At 36.7% G+C, this 17,110-nt stretch overlaps 1 protein-coding gene across 1 annotated transcript in view; it reads left to right on the top strand.

Annotated features, from left to right (window-relative positions):
- The first annotated feature begins 340 nt into the window (after nucleotides 1–340).
- The window catches only part of LOC113495694 (sensory neuron membrane protein 2), a 30,666-nt gene continuing 13,896 nt past the window's right edge, over nucleotides 341–17,110 (top strand). Inside the window, exons 1-3 of the mRNA XM_026874570.1 lie at nucleotides 341–524; nucleotides 5,547–5,704; nucleotides 6,893–7,034. Of these exons, the coding sequence (XP_026730371.1) occupies nucleotides 408–524; nucleotides 5,547–5,704; nucleotides 6,893–7,034 (417 nt within the window). The 5' untranslated portion in view covers nucleotides 341–407. The remainder of the gene's footprint in view (nucleotides 525–5,546; nucleotides 5,705–6,892; nucleotides 7,035–17,110) is intronic.

Raw genomic sequence — 17,110 nt, 5'->3', positions numbered from 1 at the left:
ATGGTTGAATTCAAACAATAAGCGTTGCTTAATTGTTAATTTCCAAACTATTTTAAATTGTTTATGGTGTTTTGTTGCGTGCGATAAACCTGCTTAGATATAACCTGAGCTATGAAACCGTCACAAATCACATAAATATTCAGATTTATTCTCCATACAATATAAAAATATAAATACAAAATAAACGATAACGTAACATCATAAACAAATTAAAATGACATTAATAATATAAATGCCCATAATACGACAAGTATATCTACGTATTATCAAAGAACTCTAATAAAAATCTAGGATATCGTTATCGCAATAAAATTGTTCACCGACAATGCCACCCGTAATCGTGATCACTTTAGTAGTGGGACTATACGGCCGCGCACTAATTATCACCTTTTAATTGTGAGGTGACAATGTGCGGGATAATATGTAGCAGTGTGGTGATCGCAGTCGGCGCCATCTTGGTCGTCGGCAGTTGTGTTCTCAGTTTCGTTTTCGTACCTGAAATCATCAAAAATGTGATCAAAGGCGTAAGTTGGAAATTTAAAGTGCATTTTCATTTTGAAATGTTCAACACGTTTAATGCCGGCCTGGCGACCTGAGATACGACCACTAATCCTAGGTAGGACCTCGGTCGTCCACAATAACAGACAGCCTGTTTGTATTTCATTTTTGAAATACAAAAGCAAATTTTTCTGTACTATAGCGGCGAGAAAAATAAAGAAAGTCGGTCGGTCGTGTTTGTTCATCCAACGTGATCAAATATGGTTTGAGTCTGGCTTCTCATACAGTAAAAGGAACATCGGAAACGATCTCACTTGTGCCGTTATTATTTATGAGTGCTTCTATTCCATCGCGAAGGAATTGTCAACGCTTTGTGCTCGAGATGAGTTCTAGATGTGATTCGCTGACGTTCATGTAGCTCTTATATTGCTATCATATGTCTATACGACGTATAGGTCACGGAATTTTGAGTTGGAAGTGAATATTGCCAGTTGACTGAGATGCAAATGTGAATTTGAATTTTCGAGAACAGCTTGACACATTGAAGCTCCGAAATTAGTGTTCAATGCCTCTATGATGCAAATACCGCTAAAGGTTGAAAAGCTATGTCGGTGTAGTTCTTTAGCTTTACATAACACTAGTTAAATACTCCCAAATATCTCGCCAACTTCAATACTGTCAAGCGTATTCGCAATCTCTTCAGTCCTTAGCGAGAATTCATTCAAGTCCACAGGTTTGGAATGGTACCTACCTATTGCAAATTGAAGGAACGAACTTCCGCAAAGTAATTAATCTCGACGCTAATGGATTCTTCATGATGCTCGACGTTAAACTAAAGTAAAACGTATGTAGTTAGTACCTGCCTTAGAACAATGAAGCCGGCTTTGTCAACATTACCAAGGTCTGTCTATTTTTCAAATGCAGCAACGGTAAAGCAGCGGAGTTAATTAACAAATGCTTTCTATGAAGAAAATAGGCAGGTCTTAATTAATTTTACCTTTATACCTGTATCTGCAGACGACGGCTGCTTTCTAGTTTTTCCCAGTTTACCTTTTGTGCAGCCGTTTATTCAAAAGGTAAATAGGAATGTAATTATAAAAACAAGTCTTTATATTTACGAGTCCTAGGGCTCTCAGTGCTTTAATTCATTTTTAAATGGAGCACAAAACAATTCTATTCCGCTACTGCGGTAGTTCAAGCGGAATAAATAGACACTATTTTTAAATATTGTGCTATTTCCATTTTAAATATGGGCTTAGAAAATGCGAACATATTTTATAATTAATAGCTTTTATGTAACAGTAGGAACGAGTATTTCCCGTACTATCCCCTGTCTAATCTAGAGGACAGTATTACTTTGTTAGATCAACAAAATGTCGTGCCGGTTGCCAGCGGTCCCTGATGATTGCGTACGCAGTAGAAGTTTAATCAAACAAACTAGGTCTCCCGCGGAAGTAGGCAGAGTGCACCGAGCAAGCGCTGTGATCAATGCCTGTACTTTGACCTTTAGGCGGGCCTCGCCCTGTCCTACATTTCCCAACTACAAATACAGGGGGATGTGTTCCGGTCACTATTGAAGTTTTGTTCTCAGAATTCTCGTTCATATTAAGGCTGTATCTATTCAGGCAGATTGTAGGTTTTCGTATTGTTTCGTCGAAGGCTTCGTAAAGTATTTCTAAGCATCGTTTCTGTGCATTTTTTCTAAGAATCATGTGATCTATTCCGGGAATAACTGTTCACCTTTTATTTGATGTCTGTGACATCGAATTTTATGAGTTTATTTTTAAAACCTTTTTTTATTAAAACAAAGGCGAATAGCTACATGTCACACAGGTTTCTGTTTCTTTTGACATACAATAGTACGTAAATACAAATACAACAGCTGTTCATGTCAATAAAATATTTTAAATTGTTACCAAATTCGAATAAACGATAGGCATGTCTATGAACTCGATATACATACACGAAATTTTATCGATAAATTCGGACTGGCCAATTAATATTCAAGTGCGAGTAGGACTACCGGTTCAAGTGCTTCGCAATAATATATCTTAACTAATTAAATTCCGATTAAATCATAATTATGATTATTGCATACTCCCCCCTCCTCCCCTCCTTTATTAATTAAGACGGAATTATGCAACACAATAATGTGTAGAATTGATAATTAATTTGATCACTAATGAGCACTAGGCGAACTGTAATTACAGCAAGTACAATTAATTAATAATTAATAACATTATTGAATATATTGAATAGCATAATTAATTACATCCTGCGATGCAGATCATAAGCGAGTTTAGACAGATATTAACTTAGTATATTAGGAACAACGAAAATCGTGAAATTTCATAAAATAATTCATTTAATACTAGAAATAGAGGTAGTCTAGCAACGCTTGTTACGGTCATATCTTTGCGAGGTTGTACTTACAAACTTATTCGTTGCACACATTTACACCCTCAGTGTCACGAGGCCGTCATGTAGGTACTAGAGGGGTATTATTACAATTACAGTAACAGCACCCATCTCCTTTCAAATTCAACGAAGTTTAAACCAAATATCCTTAAATAAAAGCATTTGTGATCACGACTTAACAGAAAAAAAACCGCTGATGACATGTACAATTCGATTTTCAAAACGTAACTTACCAGTGCCACCAATATAACTTTTTATTTAAATAGCATTCATAAATGGAATTTTTTTAACCGACTCTGTTGCTGACTGTACCATTGCAATAATAAATTATTCACAATATTCACTCGCAAAAAATCGAGAGAATAATGTACTCGTAATATCAAATAACACAATTAAAACACGGAACTGATAAAATTATTTAAATAACTCGTAATAATAATCCTTTGTTCGATAAAACATATTTACCATGGATAGCACAAAGATCAGGTTAATTAATTAATTGGGTTTTATAGTTTTATTTTGATGTTGATTTTATACTGAAGAAAAAGACGAACAGACAGACTTCTGTATTATGTACATATAGTACGATGGTTATATGAATACTCAAATATATCAGACTTTTAATAAGCTTACGTCCAGTGTAACTGCTTAGTATATAATATTCTTAGAAGCAATACAAGCTCCTCTTTCAACGTGGAGGCAATTCTTATAGCAATATTTCCAGAAAGTAAGTATTAAAGGTCCTTTGTCTTTATTGCCTGCATTTTTCAATAACAAAAGCTCTTTATAAAGACTCTTTTTAAAACGTATCATTTCTTCATTCTTCCCCAACAGACTCCTAGTCTTATGGCAAAATACCGACTCACATGCAATAAGCCCGCGATGCGGGTATTAAAGTTACATACGTTCGTAATTGGGTATTTCATTTTTCAGCGTAAGATGCCATATTAAAATACGTTATTGAAGGCACAAAAGCCTTTTGCATCCTGCATTTTCTGTAGTCTGATCCCTAATTAGTGTGCGCTTTGGAATTTTATGAAAAGGGATGAAATATGACCATCAGCGTAAATAAATGTTGTGATGACGTCGGTATCGTTGCGACGTGATTTTCGTAACCAATTGTTGATCTGTCCATAGCCGGGATTTAAAGCGCGCGTGCTATTGAGGTCATCTGTAAATTGGTGATTAAAGAGAAAGTGGATTAATTCTAATCTCATGTTTACCATTTGGTCTTTCGTTTATTGAATGTAATAATTCTATTACTGGCCATTCGTTTCAAAACCAGAACGTTTTCTTCCAAATAGTCTTCAACAAAATCATTGTTAAAAATCTTATAATATTTTTTACGCTAACATTCAGGAAAAGCAAAGTCTTTTCTTCTGTAGTGTCTGTTCGTTTAAACTTTCCTTTTCGACACCAGTTACCGCGAAGCCTTTCCACGTGACGCTAACTCACATGCACTCAGCTGTTCTCTACACACCCACCTCGCTAGCTCCAAAGAAAGGAAAATATTTCCTCCGCTCGGAAAACTTTGATTGTCGGAAGACTTATACAAACATGGCTGTAGCGCTCGACGCCCTATGATGGGGCTTCGAGTTAATCGCAGTGCAACTTACCTTTTTCTCAGAATGCCAAGCTTATTTATAGTTTCTCAAAAGGACTTTTGATTAGATACTGCTAAGGCTTTACCGAGTAAAACTCAGCGCGGTCTAAGGTAAGAAACCCAAAGAAATGTTCGTCTCAAAAGAGAAAAATTGTTCGTAACTAGAAATGTCGAGCGTACTCACTTGATGTAATTTCCACTTTACCCGGAACACGCCCTGAACTATATCTAATGGAGGATGAATTTTGCTCCAGATCTTATGTAATCCGCATCCGCTTGAAACGTGACGCAGCATAATATATTTAATATCCATATTGTTGCACTTACGTGAACTAGATCATTTATTTAAAACGGGCTACAAAATGACGACTATTTTTAATGCTTTCACGAAAAAAAAAATGTTAAGTAATAAAAAATACAATAAAATAAAATAAATTATCAATTGATTCAATTCCAGTTACGTCATACGCCAGAAACAAAGGGAATTATAATGAAATACAAAATGTTGATGTTCGGCTTCGGCCGTAGTGTCAAATTGCGACAATTTTATCAGAACGGCCAGAAAGCAAATAATTTAAATATCTGTAGGCTTATATTTTTCAGTTCATTGACAGCGTGCAATGACGCTCTTAACTGGAGAAATGAACATAATATTTATTTTTCATATGCAAATAGATGAAATCGATAGCTTCGATACGTAATGCAAAATAACTTGCGATAATTATGTCATGAGTGATTATCAGGATATACACCGATTATTAATGTGCATAAATAATAGAGTTGAACCTTGATCCGTTCTTGTTTTGACAAGTTTAATGACATGCAATCAAAATTCGACAAAAATATTACAAATGCTGCTACTAGTTATGCTTAGGTATCTAGTTTATCTTTGGTAATAAATATTATAACTAAACTATTATAATATTAAATTAGCTCAAATTAACATTCTTGCCTGGTGAAAGCTGTTCAACATAGTTTTGTAGACGGTTTGCCAGAATTGAACATAATTGGTTTTTTGTCATTTCAGGAGGTCGTGTTAATAAATGACACAATTCAGATGGAGAGATTTGAGACGGTCCCGTTCGCTCTCCGGTTCAGTGTGAGACTGTTCAATCTAACAAACCCCGATGCGGTGATGACGGGCGGAGTTCCAGTACTGGAGGAAGTTGGTCCCTATGTCTACCAGTGAGTACAGATACGTCCAACTTGTGTAAAACTGAACGGGGTGTAAGGGAGGCTGTTTAACTTTAGAAGCTTGCCTGAAAGTGATATTTTGATGGTTCAAACTTAACACCAAACATCCTATGCAATTATTTCAAAGAATAATTAATTAAGTCTACGCTGTTTCCCGCTAAGACGCTACTTCATGAAATATTTTCTTCATCGTATGATCTATCAATAGATACACGTGTGGCTTGAGTTTAAAGGAGTCGAGGAGGCACGTGGCAAGAGTTTTTAAATAATTCTCGGCACCGGTCGGGCGAATGGAGGATTTCTCACGCGCCCTTATCACGCGTTTCTGGGGAGGTCTGTAAAGGTTACATTCAACCCCCCACTTGCTGTGCCTATTTTTGTCACGCAGAAAGAGAGAGCAGTATTTTAACGTTAGTTTCATATATATAATGGAAAAATGCAACGGCCCCCCCATCCCAGCGCCGCGGGCGGGCGTGGGGGTGCAGCGCGCGGCCGCCCCCACCCGCCACGCGTTCTCGCTGACGTACGTCCCCCACCGCTACCTCCTCATCTAAGGCTGAAATTCTTTTAATTTTTTAGTCTCCTCTTGAAATTTAATACTCCTTCGTAAAATAATATTAAATAACTTATTTTGAAAATGTCACCGTGTCTTTGTAGGTAACCACGATTTTAGGAGAGGATCAAAGTTTTCCTCTACAGTTTCTAGATGAAATACTTGCAGCGCAAGACTGCGAGGCGTTTTACAGGAAATATGAAGAATTTTCGCTAAGTTCCGTTCCACTAAAGCCACTTTAAGGAAAACATTCTACAAATTTCATAGCTTGTCGTGTACTCCGGCATTGGTGGAAATTTTATATTCGGTATATTGAAGAGCTTAATATTAGTTTATATTATCGGTTAAGCTATTCAATCTAGCATGAAAATTGGTTTATGATGAAATCTTTAGATTCGCGAAATCATGTCTTTAAAGGTGTCTCAAACAATGAATCCAAATGATAATAGCAAAACCACGATCTGACCGATAGCGCTGCTGTCGTTTTAGTGTATGTCTAAACTGACCTAGAAATGACTGTCTTGATCTTAAGTTCCAGCCAAGATATTGTCGCCTCAAAAGCCGGCTTCAATACTAGTTCATTAGCGAGTTATATTGCAGATACTAATCAAATATTGCACTTTCAGGCTGTACCAGACCAGAGAGCTAAAGGACATGGCAGATGACAAGGTTTGGTATCTTCGGCACGAACACTTCGAATTCGACCCTATAGCCTCCTTCCCCAACAAAGAAAGCGATATGGTGACCATTGTCAATGTGCCTTACAACGTAAGTATCGTTTTATACTTAGTCTACTCCTAAATTGAAGGTTGAGAAAGTGTCGAAGGTGACACGTTGATAAAGCATTTAATACATTAAGTCAACAGTTGACCGCAAGTATCGATCCATATTAAGGTCGGAACATAGGCTGACCTACATTGTTCCTATATTATTTTGTTGTATGAAAATCGTCACGTTTAAAAGTGATCTTGACCCAGTTTTATTCCGGTTTTCCGCTTCTATTCAGAAAGGAATAAAAGGCCCAAGTGAGCATTAAATAGGAGATTAGTGTTTGGTTTCTGCTGAAACTGGAATAAAAATTCATCACATTCACATTCACTAATCGCCCTAAATGGAGCAAGCTCTTACAATGCCATTGCGAGTGCACTTTACTTAGTATTATATTAGTGCTTGCGTTTAAAAGTGCTATGCAATTTTCATTTTTGCGAATTTTATTTGAAAATGTTTGTCACAATTTTATGTAGTCAAATTATACACAATTCCATGAGAAGCATTAATCGAGAGGCAAATCTATTAATCACTAAAATATTACATCATAGGCGATTGATCTTTCCGTTAAACGAATTTCTTAACAAAAATGTATTTATAAGTACTCGTATACAATAGAAACCATGAAACCGTTTACGTACTCAAATACACTGAAGATACAATTGGCAAAATGGGACAATAGCATCCCAGTCCCCGGACCATACACACAATGCGAGCTCTGTGCCCCAGCACAAATAATGCTTCACTTATTACATTGCAAATGCCATTCACGCGCTCAATAAAAGACTGAAACAAACTCACATTCAGCCTGAAAAGTCGAAATGAAACGAGAAATTCGAAAATAAAATACAATTAGACGTTTATATTTTATATCAATTCAATTCTTTCTCTTAAGTACTCACTCCTAAAAATAAGCTTATTAACAGTTCTTAACAACTTAAACGAGAACAAAGTCCCTGAACGCGGTTCCTATTTTTATTTTTTCGCCAAAGCTCTGGCGAAAATGTTACTTAAGAGAAACGGTCCGAAACTTCTGGTGTCTTATTGTTTAAGTTAAGAAGTCCCAACCTAAGTGGAATTGAAATAATAGTTACTCTGTGAAGAAAGTCTTCAATCCTGAAATTATGGAAGTATTGTTACAATTTTATTTATGTGTAACTTCTTATCTATGGGTCACACTCGTCGATGTTGTGTTTAATCCAATAACATATCAGCTGTACATGTGTATTAAAGAGATATAGATATATTTCCATATATTTTCCATAGAAGTAGATTTTAGAATGGATTCAACGCATTACAGCTGACCAGCATGGCAATGCGACGAGCGTTCTATTCTTGTCCTTGACAAGTCAGAGGGGATCATAATTGAGCATCCTGTTAACAAGGGCCAATGGCCCGAGCATCGCAACCAATACTTGTGTAATTGTTTTAAGTAGCTTAACGTTTTATCTGTAGATTATGATGAGCAAACACGCAAACAGAACAGCGTGAACAAACAACTTCACACTTCGCGGTCACGTACACAGCGCGGGCCGCCCTTCAACACAATACACGATTAATTGCTGATGTTATGCATATTCAAGCCTACATATTTTTGACTTTACCGCTAGTGTAGCGAGTGTAACTAGGAACTGTGGAAGTTCTATGGGCTGTGGTTACAAAGTAGCTGGGAACAGCCCCCACCCCGGTGTCTCCCGCTTCGTGCATACGCGGTTCTGTAATTACACAGTATATTGTTTGTAGGTAACTTTGTACGGTCTGATTAACACGGGTACTGCGTTTGACAGCTTTCAGTGTTCCCACTTTAAAACACATCGTTTCGTTATTTTATGCAGGCTTCAGTAGATGTTCGATAAACTTTAACAATGAAGAATGCACGCCGAGCTTTATTTTGTTTTGTTTGACAACGTTGATATTCAAACAAGCTCGTACATGCATGTTCGTACACCTTTGATGTCGGTATGGTTAGACAGGTTATATTATAAGCTAGCAGAGCTGCAACTGAGTGTACAGTCAAACGAAAAACGTTGCCAACAATTTTGCAAATTGTCCATCAAATGTCGACTGTCAACGTCCGGCGTGAAATTTCAGTCGTTTCAAACGGAATTGTAAAAATATATATCCGAATAAGTATTATTCGACTCGCCGTCAAAAAAGATTATTTCGTTCGAATGGCGGCGGTGCAAATTCCGCGCGATTCATTCTCGCGCGCGTGAACACACTCAATGCATGTTTTCCGGTACGGTCGGCGCGGAGGAAGCGTGTGACCAGTCCTTCGCACGTGCCTCCCTACAATGTATCCACAACCTAATTGAACACGAAACCTTTGTATATTCCGGTATTTCCATGTCGGACTGGCTTCAAACGATAAACTTTTATTATTATGAAGCGAAGCTGTTTAAATTTTCGTGGTTACTCTCCGTCCGGGTCTGAAAATTTATGTAGTATTTGTTAAACACTATTTTGCTTTATGGAATGGTAGAGAAAAATAATTACCGCTGCTGAAAATTACCGAATTACTTTTTATTTTAACATTTTTCTATAAAACAAATATGTTAAAACAAAAGTAGCTTTGCTCATAGAAGCATTGTCAATATGAAAGTAATAATAATAAAGCCAAAATACATCCCACTGCTGCTGGGCACAGGCTTCTTCCAGCATTTCCCTATACGGGAAGATAAGAAAGTAGACACATTTATTTTTATTTATTCACACATCGATGCATCCAAAAGTAAGTAGTATTAAAGTGGACTTCCCCTTCCCCCAAACCTCAGTCGGGGGTAAACGCAAGGTCCCTTTCAAATTCCCGCCCACCCTGTCGGTGAATTCGGTTCGGAAACTCTGAAAATCTGTCAACTTTAAAACATACTGTACATGTAGCTGTAGATTATTCTCATAAATGTCAGGGAGCAAAGCAAAGCCAGAGCAGTGTGCGACCGTACGTCCATATACGTATATAGTGCGGTGCAGGCACTCAAAGTCACTCAGAGAAATGGGTTAATTAGCACCGCCCTCCGTAAGCAATAGAGTAGCTGTTACCATTCAGGGATTGCGTTCTGCGACCTTAAACATAACCTAGTTAAAAAAAGAAACGTGTTTCGACTTCTAATTCTAGCTAATATATAAATTTCCCGTGTCACGATGTTATTAACCGTACTCCTCCGAAACGGCTTAACCGATTTTTACCAAATTTTATATGCGTATTCAGTAGGTCTGAGAATCGACTAACATCTATTTTTCATACCCCTAAGTGATAAGGGTTGCTCACACTAAAAAAAAATATTTCCTTTTTTCGACGAAATTGTTTGTTTTTATTTTTTTATAATGTGGCATTAAAAATACATACCTACAACTAAAAAAAAAAAATTCGGCAAAACAACGTTTGCTGGATATTTATTTTAAAGACAGATGTGCGAATAAAAACTACAAACAACTCATACCTACTATTGAAAATTTATCATTGTATTTGCGTCTGTTCATTAGCCCGTTATTACATCAAACCACAAATCTGATAAAACTGATAAAATTAAAATTTAATCTGTCTTATCGTGAGCTTCGCAAATATCACGTTGGTCCTACTGCTGACCACAACTTAATAGATTAAGTGCTTAATATTGTAATAAATGGATTCGCTAATACCTAAAGATTGTAATCGGATTACGATAGATATTTTAGCAGACCCCCTAAAACAGGATTTGCATAAACGTAGGTATTCTCTCCATGTAATAAAAATACCTTTCTATTAAAATTCAAAATACTAAAGTGGTATAACTGAAAACCGGTTTGAATAGGAAAGCTCGAAATTGAATTCCTTAGACGTTTTCTTTCGTATTTATGTTTAAAATCTCAGTCAACGTAAATCTAGCTCGGCAATGGTATCGATCGCATTGGCTCGTGTTGTGGTCATGCTTGGAGCGACCGGATTTTATATTCAGAACCCTGCATGCTTCAGGGAGCACGAACCTGTCGCTCCCTTTACTGAGCGTCTGAGGTTGACAGTCGACCGAGCGACAACCTCTCCACCTGTCAACCAACAGCAATCTATCCAAGCGAATACTACTAATATTTCGGAACCGATTTCCAACATGTAACATCAATTGACCCATGCAGAAATTACGTTCTGATTTTCGGAGAAATATCTAGAACAATGATGGTTATTGCAATTATCTCGGAAGTTAAATTGAAGCTCTCTCCAATTAGCGAATTTGATATACGAAGTGAAGTTTAAAGTGTGTTTTCGTTATCTCCTGACTTCGGCTAAGGCGACTAGTATCACGAGACACCGGCTAGGTACTTGCGCGGGGTAAATAATAGGGCAGCGTGTGTGCAAACACTGGTGCACTCACTATTTGCTTACTCTCATGCTTGAGGGCATGGCAGTCTGACACGACCGGTAACATCTGGAGTAAGTCCACATTTCAATGTGCTCTCCTAAAGATGGAACTTGTAACTAGGTACATTGTCAGATCTAGGAGATAGGATTATTAAATATGAAAAAATATAGAACATATTATGTAAGTAATTTATAATGCTGAAATGATAGCTGTAGTTGTTGATTTTATTTTTCCAAAAAAAACTATTTTCAAGTACGATCTGAGTCTCTACCACTATGGTTGTGGAAGCGTGACAGCGCAGTACGGGCGTAGAGCGGCATCTCTCTCCCACACCCCTAACAATATTATTTCGACAGGCTTCTGAGTTTCCAAGACGTGTCTTGCCTCAAACAGCGTACCTCGAGTAGCTTTCCAAACAAACATTTGTATCGAATCAGTGCCTTTAATTTCCTGCGACGATAGGTACTGTTTGCTGTGCCTACAACTAGACAACATTCGGTGACGTCTGATTCAGTCAAAGACGGTGCACCGATCCTCAAGCGAGTTCTATTACTGCATCTAAATAGACCTGTAGCTCGCACATATTGGATCTGTAGCACCTCGTTGTATAGTTATGTAGGCCTCCTTTCATTAGCGCGTGGACATTCCCTTGGCCAAGGATTACCATGAAATAAAATTCTACATATGCAAACGAATTCGAACACGTGTGAGCCACCCACTTTAACTTTATCCAGCGTATAATGGAAAAATGCATATTTTGTTATTTACATACATCCATATTTCGTGTTGCCACAAATAGAAGAGTTGTAGCCAATCTGTTTGTAGCCCAACATTCGGGGGGTAATTATTAGTTTCGTGGTGTTGCTCTGCTACACTTCTGATTAACTCGCGTGTTTCGGTTTGTTATTCGAAACGATATATTTCATAATTTTAATATTTGCCTTCATTTCTACAGATATGTTATCGCTCGATAGTGTTTGTGTAAGTATTTAAGATACAGCTGTGTTTTGTTTATTGTTTTTGAATAGCGTTGCTATATGTTTGCTACTTTGATAAATTGCCATTTTCAATCCCATTTATTGAATGCTACCATAGATTGATTGAATACCAAACGCTTTGTCTATTGAGTGATCGACACCACAGAGGTAGGTAGATCTGTGAATGGTAATCAGTGTAATGTTAATGGCAACATTAACACAAACGCATCTCGTGCATATCTCGGTTTGATAGCCCACGCTACAACGACCGTACTAAATTCACCGCAAGCCCGGCCTTTGATACTCCCTGAAGCGTATAACTGCACCGATCTAATTAATTAACCTATAGGTACGCTGCACAACATACACAGGAAAGTTCCAAAATACTAAACAGAGTTACATAAAGCTTTATTTGAACAAAATTCTAATTGAAATAATTTTAATTGCATTCCCCTCTGTGAAGTCTTTCATAAGTTTAATTTAACGCTAGTAGTTGAAAACGGTGTGTATTCGGAAGCGATGCGATGCCCGCAAATATTACGAACAGTTCAGATCTGTGTTCGGGTCGAATGATGAATATAGGTATAGAAGTAGCATTTCTCTACTTTGTAATAAGTATACCACTTTATATATTTGTGCTGTATCTTCGTAATTGAAATACTAGCTTCTAAGAGAAAAAAGTATCGATAATTCTTTGTGAAATTTTCATAACGTCTTCAAGGAAACAGGAACTTAGACATTTCTAATACAAGACTTTTTAATTTCGCCTTTTTCAAGAACAGAAGGTTAATTAAATTTTCCGCGCCGCCTCTGAAAAATACTAGAACTCTGTAATTTAATGAATAAATGTCGGAAAATATTTTTATTAATAATTTTGAGAGAAAAACGAAAACAAAAATTGAATCGGCATAAGATCGTTCCTATCACTTAAACAACTACAAAGTTGTTTAAGTGACAGCAAGATGGGTCGACTATTTATTAAGATCTCGGGTCGAGTCTAGATAAGCCTGGCACATCACCTTAGAAACTAGCACGAGAAAAGGGAGGCCTATGCCCAGCAGTGGGAGGAAAAAGGCTGGAAAGGAAAGGCGCATGATAATAATGACGATGACAATAATCGGACTGTATCAGAAACAAAAAAAAGGCAAAGGTTCAGTATCACGTACTTCCTTACAATAAAGTCTTATTAGGCATAGCAAATTATGTTCCAAACGAAATTTCGGCTGACCTATATCGAGCCGCCAATTGTTCTACATAAGTAATACGTAATTGAACTAAAGCGTTCAGTTTCGTTTCCATTTTGACCGACCGTTTGAATTTTAAATTTGCCTGTCGAACACCGCTCGGCCCATTCCAACCACTGTCTAAGTTTCTTATGCATCAGACCGTATAATTAATTTGTGCTCAAAATCAAATATTGGAATCTCCTACAAAAAGTGAATTAGGTATGTCTTTACTGAAATCTGAATTTCCGCCGGGCGCACATTGTGACAAATTGTCATAAATATGGATATCGTATCCCATGTGAGGTGCACTCTCTAATGAAATTCACGCATGAGTTATTTGTGGAACACTAATGCGGCCCGTCCGTCAATAAAAAATTCTTAGACAAAAGAAGTCTATATGCTAATCCCGAATCGTCAACCAATGCCTATAGCAGTAACTCCGTGATTGAGATTAAAACGGGTCATTCAAAAACGAAAACGCAATCGGAGTCATAATATTTTTAACATCAGAAAAATGAACAGTTTCGAAATTTCTCGATAATTCGTATGAAAGGGTTATAGCACCCGGTCGTTATTGAGCGTGTGATGGTAGGTGTATAGTTATGCGTTATACTTGATCGGCGGGGTGACGAGGGAGACTGCTGATGCTGGCAGGCTTAAAATTTGGAGCTTTATTAACTTAATGATGACCACAATTTCGTCACACGTTGAAAAATATTTTAATAATGGTGTGAAAAGTTATGTTTCAGACAGTTTAATTAAAAACGATCACTTTTCGTGCCTCATTTTTATATTCTTTTATTTAAAATTCTCGAACCAGGAAAAACACTGAAGCGACAATTCATTAATATTTAAAAGTGCAACAAAGTACATCATTACTTCGTAGCTGTAATAAAGTCAGTTGTGTAAACACGACAAAATAAAAACAATAAAGCTGGACTGCGGAGTGTCGAGTTGTTTTACGCCCACACGAACAATAATACTGGATTATTACCGATGAATAGGACCCGTAATGAAACGTATGCGAACGTCATTATATTAGTGCCTTGGACTGCGGTTGAAAACACAACGCCACCCTTCGAAACAGAAATTATGTGTTATTCATTCTTTAAAATTCACGATTGTATTTGTTTTATATTTTCGATTGTATTGCAGCTCATTAACATTCTGAAATGTTATTATCATTCAGAGTTGGGCTTGGCTGATAGGTTATCAGGCATAACATAATAGTGGTATTGTTGGTAAGGACTGCAAATATCAAATACGAACGGTTCGCTGTAGGTCATTCACTTTTATAACGTTACATTGTATTAGGTATACTTATAATGCCTTTTTATGTGTTTTTTCTAAAGTTTCCTGTTCTTATAATGCTTTATGCATAGAATGTATTCGTACGGATATTATCATCATCACAGTGTTGAGATTCCATCCATTATGAGCGTGTGCAAGGAGACGTTAATTACACAATTATGACATTCTATTGTTTACGTTTTTGCAGAGAATTCCACGTGCGGTACTCACGATTCTATCCTATAGCTTCGATATACATAACGTTATACTCATATGGAATTTGCCAGGAACACGTTTGATACAGAATATGTTTAGGAAATGCAATACGTGTTGGTGGCTCTCAGGAATTGACCGAACATATGCGAGGCTGGCATGTCGTCTTCTCAATCGACAAGCCTCCACAGAACACAAACGGATATGTTTATTAAGTCCTTGTATTGCAGTCTAAAATTAATTCAGTGAGTGACGTCAGGTGGGCGGCGGCGCGCCCCGCTCCCGAGCGCATTTCCCCAGGTAAAGGGCTCCCGGGAAAATCAATAATGCACTGTACTACATGTACTTGTTCCCGCTAATATCAGGCCGCCAGGCTGCAGTTAAAAATAACTTCGTTACAGCTTTCCACGCGTGCATTACCTGTTTAACTTTTGCTAGCGACTACTTTTTTGCTAGAGAGATATTTTTTGGTAAAATTTTATGGTGACCTAGATTTTCGATTTTATTAATGCTCGTTTTGTACCCGTACTTTTAGGGTTTTCGGATTTTAAGCTGAAGTTAGCAAAAAATCTAGATGGCAAATGAGTATTTTTTGCAGCTAATACTTTTTAATCTGCTTAGCGTCTTAATACAGTAATTTTGTAGGCGCGAATGCACACTCATCCTAGTTTTAATTGAGTAAAACTCTTATTCCTTTTCTTCTCTAAATACTGAAGTAATTTTCTTATTATTTATTATATATTAAGAATGTTTAGTGAAATGCTGACGGAGGAAAAGCGTTACATACAATTAAACTTATTAATGCGGGGTACGAAAATAGACGGCCGCCGATTCTTAGACTATCGGAACAGACATATAACATTTCATTAAAATCGTTCTAGGCGTTTCAGTTTAGTATGGTTTAACATCGTGTATGACCAAGAATTTTATATACTAATAGCTGTTCCCAAGACTTCGCTCGCGTTTTCTGAAGTAAAAGTTGTTTATGAGCTACCTGCTAATAAATGTCATGTTAAAATCGGTCCAGCTACTTGATAGATTAGCCGACACAAGCAGACAGACAGACAAAATAATAATTAAACCTTAAATTAATAATTATTAAACCTTATTTTGGTATCTGTACTGTATATACTCAAATGCATATTGAAAAAAATGGTAATTTCAATAATTATTACTTACAAACATTCACTCAAATTACATATAGATGTAATAGATGATTATCTTTCACATATTTGATACCTATCCCGTCTTTGTAGTCCACTTATTCATAGTGGTTGCCTACTAGTTCATGGAAAAATTACTACTATCAACATGTATTGTGACCATTCTGTCAACATTAACGTAACAACATTATTGAAACAGAAAAAATGTTTTCATTTAAATTTGAACTTTCAGGGTACTTAATCAAAGCTTAAAATAGATATAGAATAGAATAAATAATTCTAAGGAAGTCTTAGTTTTTGATTATGCATTGATAAGGCGTTTCAGTACATCGCTTGATTGATCAGTTCATAATTAACGTGAATAATTGACCAAATTTCAAGTAACGGCTAAGCGTTATGAATATATTATAATAATTTAGGTAAGTGCAACGTTTATTAATTAATGAAATGTAATTATTATTAATTCAGCTATCGCAGTGAACTGGGCTTATACCACGGGATGTTGGTACAGACTTGTTTCTGAAGATAAAGAGAGATAGCGCTGTTCAGAATGTAGTTCTATCTCGCTTTACGATAGTTCCGCTTTACGTACAGTTAACAGTAAACGGGATGATTATTGTTTCACGCCCTAACTGTAGGTACCATACACTCATATCTATATACATATGGAATTTAATTAAATGTAGTCCAGCTATATTGATGAATTCGAGCGCAATTGTAATGAGATTAAATCCCTATTGATTTAAGCTTAATGTGTGAATAATGTGTTTGATAAATTATATTAAAACTATATTCAATTTCGCATGACGGCCTGCCGTAATAGTTTCGAATAATGACAATAGATATCGAATTAACAAATTAATTAGGCTTTAT

The sequence above is a fragment of the Trichoplusia ni genome, chromosome 7 (genome assembly GCF_003590095.1).
Source record: "Trichoplusia ni isolate ovarian cell line Hi5 chromosome 7, tn1, whole genome shotgun sequence".
In the NCBI taxonomy this organism is placed as follows: Eukaryota; Metazoa; Arthropoda; class Insecta; order Lepidoptera; family Noctuidae; genus Trichoplusia; species Trichoplusia ni.
The sequence above is the reverse complement of the archived record's forward strand: the minus strand, read 5'-3'. Positions and strand labels throughout refer to the sequence as shown.